The following is a 17879-nucleotide window of genomic DNA, read 5'->3' as shown; positions in this document are numbered from 1 at the left end:
ACGGGGTGACCCGCCGTTCTGGTTTGTGCTGGATTGAGGCGGTTCCCAGGACGCACGAATGTCAGTCCTACACCCAGGAGAGTCCCGGGGAAATGGGGACCAGTCGGTCACCATATGCATAGGCTGCGTCACCTCGAGTCCATCAGTGTACGTGGTCTACAGGGTCGTGTCAGCTTCGGTTGTCAGCCCTCGTCTCTCACAGCCCTGAGCCCTCACCTGCAGCAGCTGCCTTCGGTCGTGGACTGATGAGGACTCTGAGCGCCCCCGTCTCATAATAACAGCTGGCAAGTGAAAGCAGTCCCTGGACTCGGGAGAACTAGGGGAAATATCAGCTCCAGCAGTGACTGGTACGTGCTTGTGACAACACACGAAATGCTCTGAACTTCACAAGAAGAGGAAATTGTCCCTACCTCAAGGCTTGTCGTGAAGCCCAAGTGAGACAATGTGTGTGGAAGTGCTTATTAAACTGTCGAACACTCAGTAAATAAAACTACCGTAAGTGATATCCCTAAAGTTGAGAAAGGAAAGAGCCTCTGTGTGCACAGGAAAATGGACCTCAGTTTATTTCTGAACCATTCTTAACAGAAGTAGTTATACAATTCTAATACGGAGCGGCTACAACTGTTAGTCCTCCAGAATCAGCAAGAACACTAAAGACTGTTGTTGTGCCTTAGGCAACGCCAAACCTTAAGGGTGAGTGAAGTTTTCAATTTTCTCTCTCCAACACTGCAACTCGGGTGGTAAGTCAGACAGCCAGATGCAAGCTGAACCCCATTCTTGGATGCTTGATTTCTGCCAAGGCCCATGGGGATGTGGCCCTGCTGGAAAGCAGGGTGGGGTGGGGTTTCTGCAGCTCTGTCCTGACAGGTGAACATGTTGCTAATCCTTTCCAGGAACACTGTGGCAGCTTTCTCAACTGCTTGCTGTGTGATACTGTGCTTGGCAGTTTCAGCGAATTTTATTCTGCACACACACCCTGCCCACAAAAAGAATCCAAAGTGGATTTTCCCTAAGGCAAGGGCTTCATCTCTTTTCCAAGTGAACTCTGCATGGCACTCAGCTCAGCAACTGGGTATGCAGGCTGATGAGAGTTTCCATTCGAGATCAGGAATTGTGGGAAAATGTAAATCCCAGATATTTTTTTTCCCCTCAGAATCTCTCTTAATAAAAAAAAAAAAGACTCTCAGAGAAATCGTTTTTGCTATGTGACTGGCTGAGGACAAGTGGAAAATAACTCAAAGCACCAAGGCCTGGCCATTCTTCATTACAGAGAAGAAGCCTCGGGGCTGTTTCTTGCAGAGAAAGACAGACCACAAACTGTCACAGGAAGTGGAGGAAACATGGCTAAGAAACGGAAGGCAGAGGCCTTGGGAAGAAGGCAGACTTGGCTCTGGGAGGCATTGCATGTCATTAATCAAGTTCAGGGATTTTTCTCTCTTTGCATCTGTCTCCAGAGTTCCCGTCTGGGCTTGTCTTGTAAACATGGAGTAGGGTTCCAGAACGTGAGCACCACAAGCACTGCAGACCACTTCTCCACTGCAGAGGTCCGCTGCATATTCAGCAGAACTCTCAGATGTCCCCTGGGCTGCAGCAGTTGTGGTGAGTCAGGGTGGGCCTGTGAGTAGGCTCATTGGCCCTCACCCCATCTAAACTCCCACAGTTTTGCTTTAAACTGTTTTTTTTTTTTAATTAAATTTGTTGGGGTGACATTGACTAATAACATTATGTAAGTTTCAAGTGTACAATTCTGTAATACGTCATCTGTATGCTGACCATCCAGTCTATTCTCCTTCTGTCATCATATATTTGACCCCCTTTACCCTCTTCCAACTCCCCCAAACCCTTTCCCGTTTGGTAACCACCATTCTGTTGTCTGTATTCATGAGTGTGTTTGTTTTGTTTGTTGCTTTTTGTTTTATGTCCCACATATGAATGAAGTCATATGGTCTGGTCCTTTTCCGTCTGACTTATTTCATTTAACATGATACTCTTAAAATCCATCCATATTGTTGCAAATGGCCGTATTCTATCCTTTCTTATGGCATGGGATACCACCTCCCACCTATTAGAATGGCTTTAACCTGTTTTATAGCCACAAGACTTTGGAAAGAAGAGGAGTTTCCTATGTGGGAGGGGTAAAGAAATGCCCTGTGTTTTCAAGAGCATAGAGATAAAAACACAAGTGAAACTCTTAAGGCTATTTGGTCTCAGTACATAGAAAAGAATTTGAATATTAAATGGGTTGCTTATGAAGTTTGTGAGCTGCTCATCATTAAATGGGCAGAACCACCTGCAAGTAACCATACGGAGCAAGCCCCCACACTGCTGGGGAGGTTAGACTAGCCCTAGTGTCAGCTCAGACGGGAGCATAAGGACTGGTCGTTGGAAATGCAAGGACAGCGAGACAGTACACAGCGAGGCTCGAGCCCACAGAGATCACTGTGACTTTCTTCCTTCGCTCAGGTGCACTGCTGTTTCTGCTGCTGGAAATGGGAAGCCCAGCTTGGAGCAACACATCTCAGCAGGTAAACTGCAAAGTCCTTGGGGTGTAAGTCTTCTGAAATAATCACATAACATTAACCTTGAAACATAGGAGTGTTTGTAAGAATGGGTGAGTGAGGTGAAAGAGAGGAAGAGGAGGTACAAACAAACACATTGTAAAAAAAAAACAAACCACAATGTTCATCCACTTCTGAACTGTTTTCTTCCAGTCAACAAAATCTTCGTGCCATCCAGGCCTTCAAAGCACAAAGGAAATGCTGCTCTCATAGTGAATCAGCTATTTCTGCATTTGCTACTCCACCCTGCCGCTCCTTGTATTTTGTATTGTCTTTAAGATGATTGAAAAGTGGATCTAGGACAATGTTCAATCCCACCTACATGGGATTCTGTGGTGTGATGAGGTTATGTTGGGCCTAGAAACCTCAGCTTCCCAAGTTCAAGGACTTGATTTTATTAGTATGTCTAAGTTTGATAGATTCTGATTCACATGAAGCACACTCATGAAACATTGATAAACTAGATAACAATTTGTTAATTTATAGTTTGTTAATGTAAATACCCGGCACTATAACTTTGAACACATCCTACACAAGGAACATGATGGACAGATGTAATATTCAAAATATTGGTCCACTTGAAAGACATGGGCACCAATTAATCAGAACGGATCCATGATCTCTTATAATACATGTCAGCTTGTTTGTTATTTCAGGACATATTAGGGAGATGTCAGCCCTGGAAATGGGGGCAAGGGTTAATATTTGAGGAACCCTAAAACGTGCCAGAAACTGATATATGATAAATTTATGTAGATTGTGTTCATTGAAAACTTACAAGGACCCTTTGAGGAAGGCATTTAAGAAACTAGGCCTTAGAAACTTCAGAGAACTTGCTCTTGGTCCCATAGGTAGTAAAATGTAGAGTCTGGTTTTACACACAGGCCCATGTGCACCATACTGCAAAGGTAAATTCACTCTGGTAAGTTCACATAAGAAACAAATTTAGATCAGATGGTCAGCTAGTGTTAACATGATAAAAGCAAAGGATGCCATGGTTTCATAAAATAATTTTTAAAACTTTTACAGTTTTCCTTATGAATACCAAGACTGTCACTAAAAAACAAGAGCTAGACATTTATTTTATTTTGGCAAGACTAGGCTTAAATGTCTAAGTTCTCTGGACCTTCAGGGTTATTTTGCATACAGTAGAGAGGGCTGTTGGTCAGTGCTTGGCAGGAATGAAGCTGAAATAAAAGTGAGGCGTTTTATCCCAGAGCAATGTTTCTCTACTTTGGTTGCATGTTAGGAAGACCTGAGGAGCTTTTAAAACATGCAATACCAGACCAACTGCCATGCTTCCCCCCTTCAGTTAAAAACAATTTGGGGACATCTTCCCAGGTGAGTCTGGTGAGAAGCCTATGGGAGCACTACTCTACCAGTCTAGCGGTGCCACTCAAAGTGCAGTCCACACTCCCGTGTCTATCCTCCATTAATTACTGCTGCATGATGAATTAAGCACTAATACTGAGTGTGTTTAGAATCTTTTACAGCCCCGGTTGAAAGCTTCAGGACTCTATTCCAACACGGCCCAAAACAACTCTCCAGACAAGACCACAGCAAGGACTCATAGACGAAGCCGCACCAAATTCACAGAAGGCCAGTTGAATATCCTCATCAAAGCATCGAATCAAACACCTTACCCAGGTGATGCTACCAAAGGAAAGCTTGCTTTAGAAATCAACACTGAAGAGTCTAGAATCCAAATTTGGTTTCAGAATCGAAGAGCTAGGCACCGAGTCCAGAAAAGACCAGAACCTGAGAAGGACCTAGAAGCACGCCAAGGCCAAGATCACCCTGAAGAGAAGATTCATGGTAGAGAAGACAGACGGTGTCGTACCAGCTACACTTCCTCCCAGTTACACACCCTCATCACAGCATTTACAAACAACCCTTATCCTGGGATTAATTCCAGAGAACAACTTGCTAAGGAAATTGGGGTTCCAGAGTCAAGAGCCCAAATTGAGTTTCAAAATCGAAGCTCTAGATTCCATGTACAGAAAAAAGGAGAACTTGATGGGCCCTTAGAACTGAAATAAGACCAGGAACAAAATCTCTGAGACAAGGGATTTTAAGGTACATAAATTACACCAAATGGCACCAATCTCACTAGCACCTGTCATATTTCTCTGAAGCCAGAACAAAATGGACCAAGAGATAAATTTGATGTCATCAGCCTGGACTTCAAATCTCTCTCATCCTGGGAACATACCCTTCTAAACATACTTTCAGTGTCTTGAGAAGCTGAGCCTTCTGGAGATGGTAAACACAACTTTAGGAGGCAGACAGATACAAGGCACCACACAGCCCTACCAAGGGAGCCTGGCTCCACACTTCAGCAGATGTCAAAGAAAATGAAAATAAACTTATTCATATCATTTAAAAAAAAGAATCTTTTACAGCAATTTGACAAGTTAAGCATATGTCTATTGTATCTAACATAAAAAAATATGGTTTAGCATTTTGTATGGTTTTGTTCTTTATTTTATTTTTCTAGTAATTCATTTCTATTTTACAAAAGGATCAGACCATGATGGAGAAGGGGAGGGGAGGAAGGACTCTTTTTCACAGATGGTTTGGGAAGCACAGCTCAACACCAGGTATTGGGATCACCTTGTTTCATCCCACTTTGTGGGAAATGCCACATACCTGTTGCCCTCCCATGACTGCCACTGGATCCTTTATCAGGGTCAAGTATAGCATCTTCAAGGGTTTGACTTATCTTTGCCAGTTCTTCTCAGAGGACATAGTTGCTGCACTCTTTCACTTCTTCTATAATGTACCTGGGGAGAATGGAAATGTGTGAATGTAAAACACAAATTACCTCTAAGTGATAACAGGAAAAGGAAGAGCTCAATTGCACCTTGAGATGAAGAAGTGGGTGACTGACTTGTAGTAAATATGAGGCTCCTCAGCCAAACACACTTTGAGAGGGAAGAGCCCTGGGCATTTTGAAGGTCTGTGGTCAGGCAGAATTGTGGACTTGCTTTTCTTTTCTGGTCCTAGGAGTGAAGTTATGTGATAGGATCGAGCTGTATAGCAATTCTCACTGAGGACAAGACCTGGGAAGGCATAATGAGGGAAAACTAGTGGCTAAATTGAGGTCTGAGCTATAATCCTGTAGGAGATGACTAAACTGAAAACAAGTCTGTTACTCGCCCTGGATTATCTCCAAACAAACAACTTCTAATTTTAAAAAAAGCTATATTTTATGCCTAAAATATAGTGAATTTATTTTCTTAATTAAAAATCAACACGTAGTTGAATAAAGGGTTTGGTTTGATATTGTTGAAGTCATTTCCTTTCACATTTGAGGTCTCATCTTGGATATGTAATTTGGACATTCAAATGTTTCTGAAATATTTCAATGCTTTATGGAAAAATTGGAACAGAATATTGCTTATCAGAATATGCTTGAAAATCAGCAACATGGCCAAATTTATGCTACTGTGAAAGAAGAAGACTGGATTGCCTTCTTCCATCTGGAATTACGGACTTCAATTTGCTACCATGTTTCCCCGAAAATAAGACCTAACTGGAAAATAAGCCCTAGCATGATTTTTCAGTACGACATCCCCTGAACATAAGCCCTAATGTGTCTTTTGGAGCAAAAATTAATATAAGACCCAGTCTTATTTTGGGGTAGACGGTAGAAATTACCTTGGTCAAATCATGCTCTGAATCTTTCACTTCATAACTGAATGTTCTTTCAATTAATAGTAGCTATGTTTATTAGCTCATTCAATCATTATCTAATTTGATGTTCATAAAGCCCCTACAAAGTAAATGACATTAAGTCCACTTTAGAGATGAGGGACTAAGGCACAATTTAAATTAACCTCAAAGGTAATCCCCAAGTGACAATGACATGTCACTGGAGTGACAGGAGACCTATGGGTGGGTTGTATAAGTGTTTGTAAAATGGCTGAACACAGAGGAAGAAGATGAAGAAGAGAAAAAAAAGGGGAGGGAGAATGAGCTAGAAACAAAGCAAGTGGCCTGAGTCCTGAAACAAACTTCTGTGTGCAGCCATCACACAGCATGAAGTAGCCTATATGACAGTCCCCATGGCCCTGAATTCAAGTAGTATGAGCCCTTAAAGTGTCTTAATCTCACCCCTCCCCCCCACTCCCCACTCCCCCACAAACACAGAATCAGCCTCAAGGAGGAGGAAAGGGAAGATAAACACAAACCACTATTAGCATGGATTGAACAAACTCTTGGGTAAACACACCAGCTTATTAGCCACGATTCTACCTCCTCTTTTTTTTGATCAGCTGAATCCTCAAAGAGCCAACCACGCACTTTTTCCCATTGCCATCATCACTTGGGTCCCTGTAGCGCCCAAACTGCAGTCATGTGCTGTAAAAAAGAATTTAGATTGAGGGAAAATGGACTAGGATTTGCATTTCAGATTTACTGGGTAGGAGACTTCAGGCAGATGACTTAATTTCTTGTACCCACGTTTCTCATCTGCCAAATGGAGATGATAATGTCTTTCTTCTAGGGGGACTACATTGAACAAGGTTTAAGAGTTCAATCTCTGGACTCGGACATCCACTTGAGAATGCTTTTACTTTTGATAAATAACTATGTCTGCGAGCCTTAATTTCTTCATCTGTTTCAGAAGGGTCACACTAATAGCACTTGGTTTACAGAATTGTTATAAGAATTGAATGAGATACTATATATTAAACATTTGACATATTCCCTGATGAATGATGACTGATCAACAATGTTAGCTTTTATTATCATGACTGAAGATCAGTGATAAGTCTGGGCAGTGTAGCTGCCCAATGTATGGTAACTACCCTTATTAGGATATAGGCAAACTTTGAATGATTTATATGCACATTACATTCTCTGAGCTGCCATGCAAATGTGTATTTAATGATGAAAGGCTAGCTTTCTAGTTCGATTCTCTTTAGATAAATAAGACTTCAAGCAGAGATATAGGTTCAAGGCGTGGGTAAAATCTCAAGCAAGCTTGAATGCTGCCTCAAGCTCTTATAAGATTTAACTGGGAAGAAAGGATTGGGTTGAACATTGCCTCTCAAAATTCATGACCAACACAACCTTGGAATGTGACCTTATTTGAAAATAGGGTCTTTTCAGATGTAATGTAAGCAGTTAATATGAGCATTAGGATGAGTCCTAAATCTAATGATTAGTGTACTTATAAGAAGTCCATGTGAAGACAGACACACAGAGGAGAATGCCATGTGACCACAGAGGCAGAGATTGGAGTGATGCAAGTATAAGCCAAGCAATGCCAGGGATTGCTGGCAACCACCAAAAGCCAGGTGAAAGGTATGGCAAAGATTTGGCCTCAGAGTCTCCAGAAGGACCCAACCCTGCCAGTACTTTGATTTTAAGCTTCTGGCCTCCAGAAACGAGTAGAGAACAAACATCTGTTGTTTAAAACACCATGTTAGTGTAATTTGTTAGGGTAGACCTAGGAAATAATACATGAGGGAACTCTAGTCAAAAGAGGGAGCAAATGTTACAGCATCTCTCTTCTCCACGCAGAGTCAGCAAGGAAGGGTGAAGGAGGTACATGTATGGGGTCCTATATGTACCTAGACAAACAGAGGGCCTTCAGCTAGGGGGGCAGGTATATGTTCTATCAAGGCCCATTGGGCAACTGTAGCATCAGGAGTGGGTGGCTGGGCATGAATGGGCAAGAAAGCATTATCCACATTGAAAGGGACAATGTATGCAGAGACTGGGCTGCTCGAGTGTTTCAAGGGTGACTCACCAGACAGATTCAGGGGCTAGGGCACCCCACACAACATTAACTCACCAATGCTTTTAAGTACATAGCCAAAAGCTGACTACCTTCTTATACTGCAATGACAACTCTGACACCTAAAGTTAAAGTACTGTATTAAATAAAGCAAGTTATATCAATCAGTTTTAAATCTAATGCTTACAAATTTTAATTCAGGGGTAGCCTGTTAACTAAGTAACTTAAACATTTTTTTTTTTTATGGAATGATTTTTTAATTTAGATGTCCTAGGCCTCAGGATGGGGGTTGTCCTGAGATGCTATACTGAGACTTCATTTTAGCACCTCCTGAGAAACCTTTCTTGCCAAACTCAAACAGGAGATCTATTTAATAAATCGTACATCAGCCAAGCATTGGAGAAGAGCTGAGTCACGGTGAAAATGAAACTTTCTTCTGGCAGCTAGAAGAAGCCAAAAGATATGAACAATTACTCAACTAGTTTTCCAGTATCCAAGGTCACAATGTGATCAAGATAGCCTGACAGGGCATATGAGAAAAGAAATAACAATCAAATTGGAATCTGAGAAACTCAGTTCAATTGCATCTCCAAAAAGTCACAAATGTCACCAGTGTAAATGTCCATTCATTTGTTCAATTACTCAATGACTCTTCCTTCCATTCATTCAACAAGATTTTATTAGTTTCTACTAAGGGTGTATGTAGGTGCTAGGATATTGGTAGTAAGGTCAGGTACTAAAATGATTATGAGGTAGTTTCTGTTACAAAAATCTTAGAATATAACAGATTTGCAATGATCTTTTGTCTCAGCCAAATAACCCTAAGTTTTTTTTTAAAGAAAAGTAAAGGTAGAATAGGGGTAACAAAGCATGGCCACTCTGTAATCACATCTGAGCATGCACACACACTCACAACACATATACACAACACACACACACACACACACACACACACACACACACACCAAGAGCATGTTCCAAATCACAAAAATGACCAAATATGCTATTTTCTTAATGTAGTAGTTAAAAAAACCATGTTTATAAATTTTTGGATACTTCTCCCTTGATGAGGTGGAGTATCCCCTCTCCTTGAGTGGGTGGGACTTAGTGACTTGATTCTAATGAAGAGAATAAGGTAGAGGTGATAGGTGTAGTTCTGAGACACAGAAGTCATTGGACTTCTGCCTTCCATGCTCTGTCTCTCGGATCACTCACACGGAGGTAAGCCATGTCATGAACAGTGCTGTGGTGAAGAACTGAAGCCTCCTGCCAACAGCCATGTGAGTGAAATTGAAAGTTGAACTTTGGCTCCAGTCAAGTCTTCAGGGACTGTAGCCCCAGCTGACAGCTTGAATGAGACCTCAAGAGAGACCCTGAGCCCAAACCACCAACCTGAGCCTTTCCTGGATTCCTGACCCTCAGAAACGGTGTGAGATAGATAATCGTTGTTGTTTTAAGCTGCTAAATTTTGAGATGATTTGTTACACAGCAAAGATAACTGAGACACCTGGTTAAAATGAATAACTACTGCTCCTTTACTAATTACAGTTTCATTTCTCTTGACTTCTTGATAAATGTTATCTTGACAAATGTTATTACGATGCAAAATCAGAATTGCCTCTGCTTCCTGACAGTGTTCAATCCAGAGCAAAGACTCACTTCCTTTAACCCTCCCTAGACTCACCTAACACAAGCCCAAAGCTCGTAAGTTTTTCTAACACCCTCTTATTGAGAAGATGGCTCATGGTTCCTGATGATACACTATCTCTTCTTGCAACAGGCAAGTAAACCCAAACTTTGATTATAGGTTTCTCCCTGGTGGATTTGGACTAAAGGAGTCAACAATAGTTTGAAGTTGTATTGGACAGCAGACTTCCTGTACTGGGCATGCATGGGACTTAATTCAAGCTGTTTATAGATATAATTATAAAAATATTAGCTAATATTTACTGAATGTTCATCACATGCCAGACACAGTGCTAAGTGCTTCATATGCAATATGTCATTTTATTCTAATAAAGTAACTTTATGAAGTGGTTGGCATTATTATCTCCATATTAGAGATAAGTAAACTGAGGTGTTGATAGGTTAAGTAAGTAACCCAATGTCACACAGCTAGGAGCAGTGGAATTTGAATGCAAACTTCCTCCAGACCAACACTTCTACTGTTTGTGGATTATCCCCACCAATGTGCACCATAAAATCTACTTAAATCTAATAGCCAGTCATTCCAAATATCTCCTTCAGCCTGATTGCCAGCTACCCCACTAAATGGCACTGTTTGTGGAGTTCTACCTTTTCCAATAATCTAGAAACAGATTTCAAATGTTGTTTATTAAGTCCTCTTAGGGACAACCAAAGAGAAGTGTTTGTGTGTGTGTGGGGCGGGGAACAGAAGGAAGAATTCCATGGCTTAAAGAAATATTGAAAACCATGAATCTAACTTTCTTTTCTATAATAGTCACAAATCTAGACATCGATCCCACACAGATTCTTATTCTTAGAAGATTTCAGGGTGAAACCCTTTGCTTGGAAATAAAGTATATGTTCTATTTTGTTTCTAACCTGGTAAATAATTGCAAGAGGGAATAATAAACACACTGAGAAATTTCCAAAGCAGTTATTCCCCATTTCCCATTTGTTTCTATTTATTACTATTCATAAAGAATAGTTTTCCCTAGAGCTAGAAAAGTGAAGCATCAGAGACCTGGAGAATACTGGCATGGCAGAGGAACTAGGGAAGAGGGCAACCTGGGAGTCAAGGACAGTGACGGAGGAAGATGAGGTGCTTCCAGTGAGTAGTCTCTGAGAGAGAGTTCTATGCATTTTAACCCAAAGAAGAAAACAAGTAATTGGAGCTATCTGAGTGAGCAATCATTCCTGAAGGAGCTGGGAACTGAAACATGATCACTGTCTCGGCCCCTTCTCCACACCTCTCCCATGTCTGCCCTTGTCTGCAAAGACTCTTCACCATCATCCTTTCACTTCACTCATTCATTTGGATATTCATTTGGAAGACTACTGTTCATACTAATCTTCTTAACACTAGCTCAGCATCAGACTACATGCAAAATAGAACACACATGTACAGTATGGTAAAAACCATAAGGCCCAGTCACATGAAAAGTTTAGTAAGAATACAAGCAGCTAATGTTAAATGAAATAGAAGTGTTGAATTAACCCAGAGGGCCATGGCACTGGAGTTCAGCACGGCGTTGGAGACAAGCAATCGCACAGAATGACTCTTGCCTGTGGCTAGTCCCAGATATAACTGCGTATTAGGCCATGAATCTCCTCTGTTTCATCAGTCTTTCCCGTATTTCCCCATTACCCTATGTAACTGAGGGTCCCAAATGTACAGCTCTCTTCTTGAAATGTTTTTGGGTTTGGGCCATTCCTACATATGTTTCCCCATACTCGTCCCCTTCCTTGCAGTCTGGTTTTTCGCTATGTGAGGACAAAACTCACCAACCCATTCACAAACTAATTTGGACTCATGGATTAAAATGGTAATGTGTCTAGGAAATTTGGGGCTCCAGATTGATTCCACTGTTGGGACTTTAGAAAGGTATCAGGTCATTTTGGGTCAGCCTGAGTCACACCATGGTCACACCATATTCTGCTTCTTCTGTTCCTTTTGGGATCCCGGCTTTAAAGAAACCAACCTGATTTCACGCTAAATCACAGCCACTGTGTAAATGCAGATCCTGTCCCCCACCTTCTCTCCATCCACCCCAGTGAATGCCAACAAAAAATCAGGAGAATCTAAAATAGTTCATCCATATAAACAAATGATTAACTTTTTCAAGTGCACAATTAGGTTGAAATAGTTTCTTTTAAAAAGAAAAATGAGAGAAGACTGAGCAACAGCAATGTTTTATATATTTGAATGATCGTGATATAAAAACTTAAATATTAATGATTCATCTAAAAGTTATTAACCATATTTTTTTCTTCCCATACTTCTATGTCTTTCTAGATAAAACGATCTGCTTAATCATTTTCAATTTGGTGCATTTTTAGTGTTTTATAGTGAAAAAAAAAATTGGAGTTTAAGAGTCTGGTTTGGCAAGGAATTTGCCATGTATCTTGAACAAGCTTCTACATTTTTCAGAGCCTCAGTAAATGAGACAAGTCTTGAAGGTGTGTTTTAAAGGTTAAATAAGATAATGTAATTTAAAAACATATTGTAATAAGTACTTACTAGGATAGTTTTATTTATCTGTGATTGCTGATCATTATTTTGGAGTGTAATACTTTTCATTTTTCAACCCAAATGCCTACAGACATATTTGAAGTTCATACTAGTCTTCTGGATGTCAGCTGTTTACTCTCAAAGTTCCCCTCTACACCCTGATCTATCCCCAGAGGAGGCTGACTCACCGGATTAGTCAATGGGCCCTCTTGCCCTCTGGCTGGGTTTTGGCCAAGGGGGCAGGTGTGGGGGAGCTGGTTATAGGCTGGGGATCAGAGGGCAGAAGAACGAGATAAAGAGTTGGGCTGACTATTTATTTCCCACATGCCTCTTTGTGGGTCCCTCTACCAAAGGCTACAGCCATCATGATGCCTCTCTGTGTAGCCCTAACTCCTTCTAAGTTCCAGTAAATGCTCCCTCTTCCCCACCACATACTAGCTCCAGGGTACTAGACCACTTCTTACTGATTTTGAAAAATTCTATCCACAACTTTATAAATAATCTAAGAAACACTTCTCAGTAACTCAGCTTGGAGATGCCATCTATTTCTTGCTAGAGCTAGAAATGACACAATAATTATTACACTTTCCAATATTATTGCTTCCCAACTTCATTAGATTTTGTTTCAATGGCAGATTATAGTTATATTTAATTGAATCAGGTTCTTCCATGAGGCCCTCCATCATAGCTAACAGAAATATCTGTTCTGGAGGAAGTTTGGCTGAAAAGAAGCTTTAGTTTCAAACAACTGGGTTCTGGTTATGGTTGCCAATTCTAAGCAATGTGGTCTATCCAAAACTTCTCTCTAAGCCTCAATTTTCTCATCTGTGAAACAAGGATAATAATAGTTCTTAGGTTGGTTGGAATACATGCATATACATTGCTTAGCACAGCTAGAACATGGCAATCATTCAATTAATGCTAGCTAATAATATTATTATGCCAAGAATAAGAAAAGGATGCCCAGCTGACCATAAATGAGCAGCTGAGCTGTCAAGTTTGCCTTCAGTCTTATAGGATGTCAGGCCATGGAAGTGGTACTGGAAAATCAGGCATTGTGTAAACCCAGTATGAATAGGAGCAGGGCAGCTGTGTGCTGGAAGAGCAGTTAGCATGCTCTGACTATAGAGCAGGTCTTTGCTGGAGGCCTGGCTGCATAGCTGTTTTTCTCAATCCTGGCTCTGAATCAACCTATTAGGGAAAGCTTTTTAAAACAAATTACAAGCCCTGTTTTAGAGCTCTATAATTTTTGCAAAGCTCCTGAAGTACTTCTGATAGTAAGCCTGGACTATGAACACTTACCCTTTTAGGCCAAGGGCACTGGTACCATGCTGGGCAGAGGCCACCCTGGGCTACACCTTGTGGCCCTCCTCTGGTCCATAGCCACACCACAGGGAATAATCACATCAGCTTTCAAAGAAAGCAAAAACTTAGAAAATCCTGGAACTAGGATGATAATATATACTCTATATGTAGATTAGATTAGAGATAGGAGCTGCCTATTCAACTTGGAAAATAGAGCCCTGGGGCCAGGTATTAATTAACTCAATATTCACCGGGGGAAACCCTCACTCTGCCGACTTCTGCACATGGTCTGTTAGAGTCCAGGTCCTTCATGGTTACTGCAACTGCCCAACCTGCAACTTACTTGGAAGCACAGTGGCTGTCTCTGCTGAGAGATTCCATCTATTTTCTCCCTGCCAGCGTATGGTCCAGCCAAAAGAGACTGTCTCTGGGCAGTACCCTTCATTCTCACTAACTCCATTCTTGGTCTGCATAATCATTCATTCAGTAAGTATTTATTGAGTTATCACAGAGGGTGAAATCTACCCACATATCTTGAGCACCTACCAGAAAAAAATCTGCAAGTAATTATTTGGCACATCCAGGATTGAAGATCATGCTTCTAAATACTGTCATCCTGGAATTATAGCTTAAGAGTCAATGGAGACATCCGGTCAAGATAGAGGAGTAAGTAAACTCTGTGCTCACCTCCTTCCACAATCATATCAAAATTACAACTAAATGATAGAACAGTCATCAATGAGAACCATTCGAAGACTAGCTGAACAAAATTCCTATAACTAAGGATATAAAGGAGAAGCCATGTCAAGACTGGTAGGAAGGGTAAAGATGCAGAATGGGCATGTCCCACATCCATGGTGTAGTCATTAAGAATTGGACGGGATATCATGGGGGTGCAGGTACCCCTGAGGAGTGAGGGGTCCCAGCCCCACACTGCATGTCCAACTTGGGGTATTAGTGCTGGGAAGAGGAGTCCCATAACATCTGGCTGTGAAAACCAGCCGGGATTGCATCTAAGAAAGACAAAGGGGAACGGACTCTGGGTGGTGAACACACAATAGGATTTATAGATGATGTAATACAGAATTGTACACCTGAAATCTATGTAATTTTACTAACAATTGTTACCCCAATAAATTTAAAAAAAACACAGAGACTGCAAAAAAAAAAAAAAAAAAAAAAAAAAGAAAGACAAAGGGCTTCTAGAGACCAAGGCACTTCTCTTAAAAGTCCTGCACACAGAGTTACTCACTCATAAACTCATTTTCTTTAAGCTCCAGTGCAGGGACTGTAGCTTGAAAAGTGTCAGGGATGTATAGAAGGAACTAAACTGATTAACTTTAGGCTTAGGGCTGGAGGGTTAGGCGTCAGGGCAAGTCTCTTTGGGGACCAAAGCACTGGCAGCCACCATTTTTCCTTTGTGGAGTTCTCTCCCCATCTAGCCAGCCAATGTAGGCAGGCACCAAACCTGTGCTCTCCATTAACCTGGCTAACACTGTGTGCCAGCTTTCGTGATTTCCCAGGAGTCCACACCATCCAACTCACCCACTGGGCCAAGCCTCTTTGTGGCTCTTCTGCACAAGTTGACTGCCTCAGGTCAAGCTGCAGACTTTTGCAAAATTTCTCAAAAGTCCCCAAACCACAAACAAGCAGGGCCAGGTTTAGTGTGACTTGTAGCTCTTACTAAGTGGCTGTAAGCCAAGCACAAGCGGCGACTTGTCTCAACTTGCATTAAAACTCTCATCAGGTGGCCCCAAGCCCAGCATAAGTGACGGCCAGACAGCATAACCCCTCCCAATCACTTCCAGAACAAGCAACCATCAACCACACAGATCACTTTGTAGCTATTACCAAGAGGCCCCACGCCATGTGCAAACTGCAGCTAACATTGGCCTACATAGTATCCCCTCCCAAGAGTCTCCAGAACCAACAAACCTGGTGGCTGGCTTTAGACCACACCAAAGCACAACCCAACCAGCTCCACAAATGACACACTCAAGACTGGAGACAGCTGGTGCCAGATCCCCACTAAAGCAACTCCCATTCTGTGGGGCCAGCCCCTACACGACAGCTCGTCCACTATAGTCACAGCCAGCCCTCTTAGCTGGTTGGACTGAGGTTTAACCCCACCCACTTATGTGCCAGTGGCAGTCAAGGCACAACTCCAACAGGAAAGCACATGCAACTCAAACAGGAGACACCCCAGGAGCACCTGGCTCAGATGACCATGGAAACTGTGCCATTGGGCCCCACAGGACACCTTCTACATAAGGCCACCCTGCCAAGACTGGGAGACATAACAGATCTATTTGATATATAGAAACAAACACAGAGGCAGCCAAAATGAGGACCCAAAGAAACATGTCCCAAAGGAAGGAACAGGAGAAAATGCCAGAAAAAGAACTAAATGAAATGGAGGCAAGCAATCTAACCACATGCAGAATTCAAAGCACAGTTTATAAGGATGCTCAGTGAACTTAGGGGAAGGATAGATGATCTAAGTGAGAATTGAAAAAAACAGAGAGAGAGAGATAGGAAACATGCAAAAGGAGACAGAAACATAAAAAAGAACCAGTCAGAAATGAAGAATACAATAACTGAAATGAAGAACACATTAGAGGGAATCAACAGTAGATTAGATGAAGCACAGGATCAAATCAGTGATTTAGAAGGTGAAGTAGCAGAAAACACTCAATCAGAACAGCAGAAAGAAAAAAAAAAATTAAAAATAAGGATAATTTACGGGACCTCTGGAACAACTTCAAGTGTAACAATATTCACATCATAGGGGTACCAGAAGGAAAAGAGAAAGCACAAAGGGATTGAAAACCTGTTTGAAGAGATAATGACAGAAAACTTCCCTAACCTGGTGCGGGAAATAGACATACAAGTCCAGGAAGTGCAGAGAATCCCAAACAAGATGAACTCAAAGAGACCCACACCAAGACACATCATAATTAAAATGCCAAAGGTTAAAGACAAACAGACAACCTTAAAAGCAGCAAGTGAAAAGGAATTAATTACATATAAGGGAGCTCCTATAAGAATATCAGCTGATTTCTCAACAGAAACTTTACAGGCCAGAGGGGTTAGCATGAAATATTCAAACTGATGAACAGCTAGGACCTACAACCAAGATTACTCTGCACAGCAAGGCTATCATTTAGAATCAAAGGAGAGATAAAGAGCCACTATGGAAAACAATATGGAGATTCCTCAAAAAATTAAAAATAGAACTAGTATATGACCTCTCTTGGGTATTTATCTGAAGAAATCCAAAACACTAATTTGAAAAGATTTGTTCACCCCTATGTTCACTGCAGCACTATTTATAATAGTCAAGATACGGAAGCAACCTAAGTGTCCATAGGAAGATGACTGACTAAGGAAGAAGTGGTACGTATATACAACATAATATTACTCAGCCATAAAAGGAGGAAATCTTACCATTTGCAACAGCATGGACGGACCTAGAGGGTATTATGCTAAGTGAAATAAGTCAGACAGTGAAAGAGAAATACCATATGATTTTACTTATATGTAAAATTTAAAAAACAAAATAAATAAACAAACTAAGCAGAAACAAACTCATAGATACAGTGAACAAGTACGGGAGGGAGTTTAAGGGGATGGGTGAAAAAATTTAAAAAGTACAAATTGCCAGTTATAAAAACAGTCACAGGGATGTAAAGTACAGCATAGGGAATAAAGCCAATAATATTGTAATAACTGTGAATGGTGTTGGAGTAGACTTATTGGGGTGATCAGTTCATAAGGTATATAAATGTCTAATCACTATGTCATACGCCTGAAACTGATATAATCTTGTATGTTAACTCTAACTGAAAAATAAATTCAAAAAGCGTCAATGGTAGCCCATATTTCTCGAGCACTTTTGAGTTTGTAAGGTATATTTGTAAGAATTATTTTAATTGTGCACTCTGATTATCCTGGTATGTAATATTATAAGTTTTATAGCCCAACTTCAATGGAAAGTAAAGATCGTTGCTCATAAATGGCCATGTCAAGATGTAGAACATTAGTGCCAGTAGTGGAAGCAGTCTACTGCAGATGT

The 17879-nt window shown here is 41.1% G+C and overlaps 1 protein-coding gene and 1 pseudogene across 2 annotated transcripts in view; one reads left to right on the top strand and one right to left on the bottom strand.

Annotated features, from left to right (window-relative positions):
* The window catches only part of ADH7 (alcohol dehydrogenase 7 (class IV), mu or sigma polypeptide), a 61409-nt gene that overhangs the window by 17988 nt on the left and 25542 nt on the right, over positions 1 to 17879 (bottom strand). The window contains exons 6-9 of one of the 2 annotated variants that reach the window (XM_074323183.1): positions 14148 to 14346; positions 6793 to 6920; positions 5422 to 5620; positions 5208 to 5341 (exon numbers count right to left, since the gene is read on the bottom strand). In XM_074323183.1, the coding sequence (XP_074179284.1) occupies positions 5208 to 5261 (54 nt within the window). In that variant the 5' untranslated portion in view covers positions 5262 to 5341; positions 5422 to 5620; positions 6793 to 6920; positions 14148 to 14346. The remainder of the gene's footprint in view (positions 1 to 5207; positions 5342 to 5421; positions 5621 to 6792; positions 6921 to 14147; positions 14347 to 17879) is intronic. The other variant, XM_074323182.1, reaches the window with a different exon arrangement.
* On the top strand, positions 1341 to 5192 carry LOC109461436 (double homeobox protein A; annotated as a pseudogene).

Source organism: Rhinolophus sinicus, linkage group LG02 (genome assembly GCF_036562045.2).
Source record: "Rhinolophus sinicus isolate RSC01 linkage group LG02, ASM3656204v1, whole genome shotgun sequence".
In the NCBI taxonomy this organism is placed as follows: Eukaryota; Metazoa; Chordata; class Mammalia; order Chiroptera; family Rhinolophidae; genus Rhinolophus; species Rhinolophus sinicus.
This window is presented reverse-complemented; position numbering and strand designations above follow the sequence as displayed.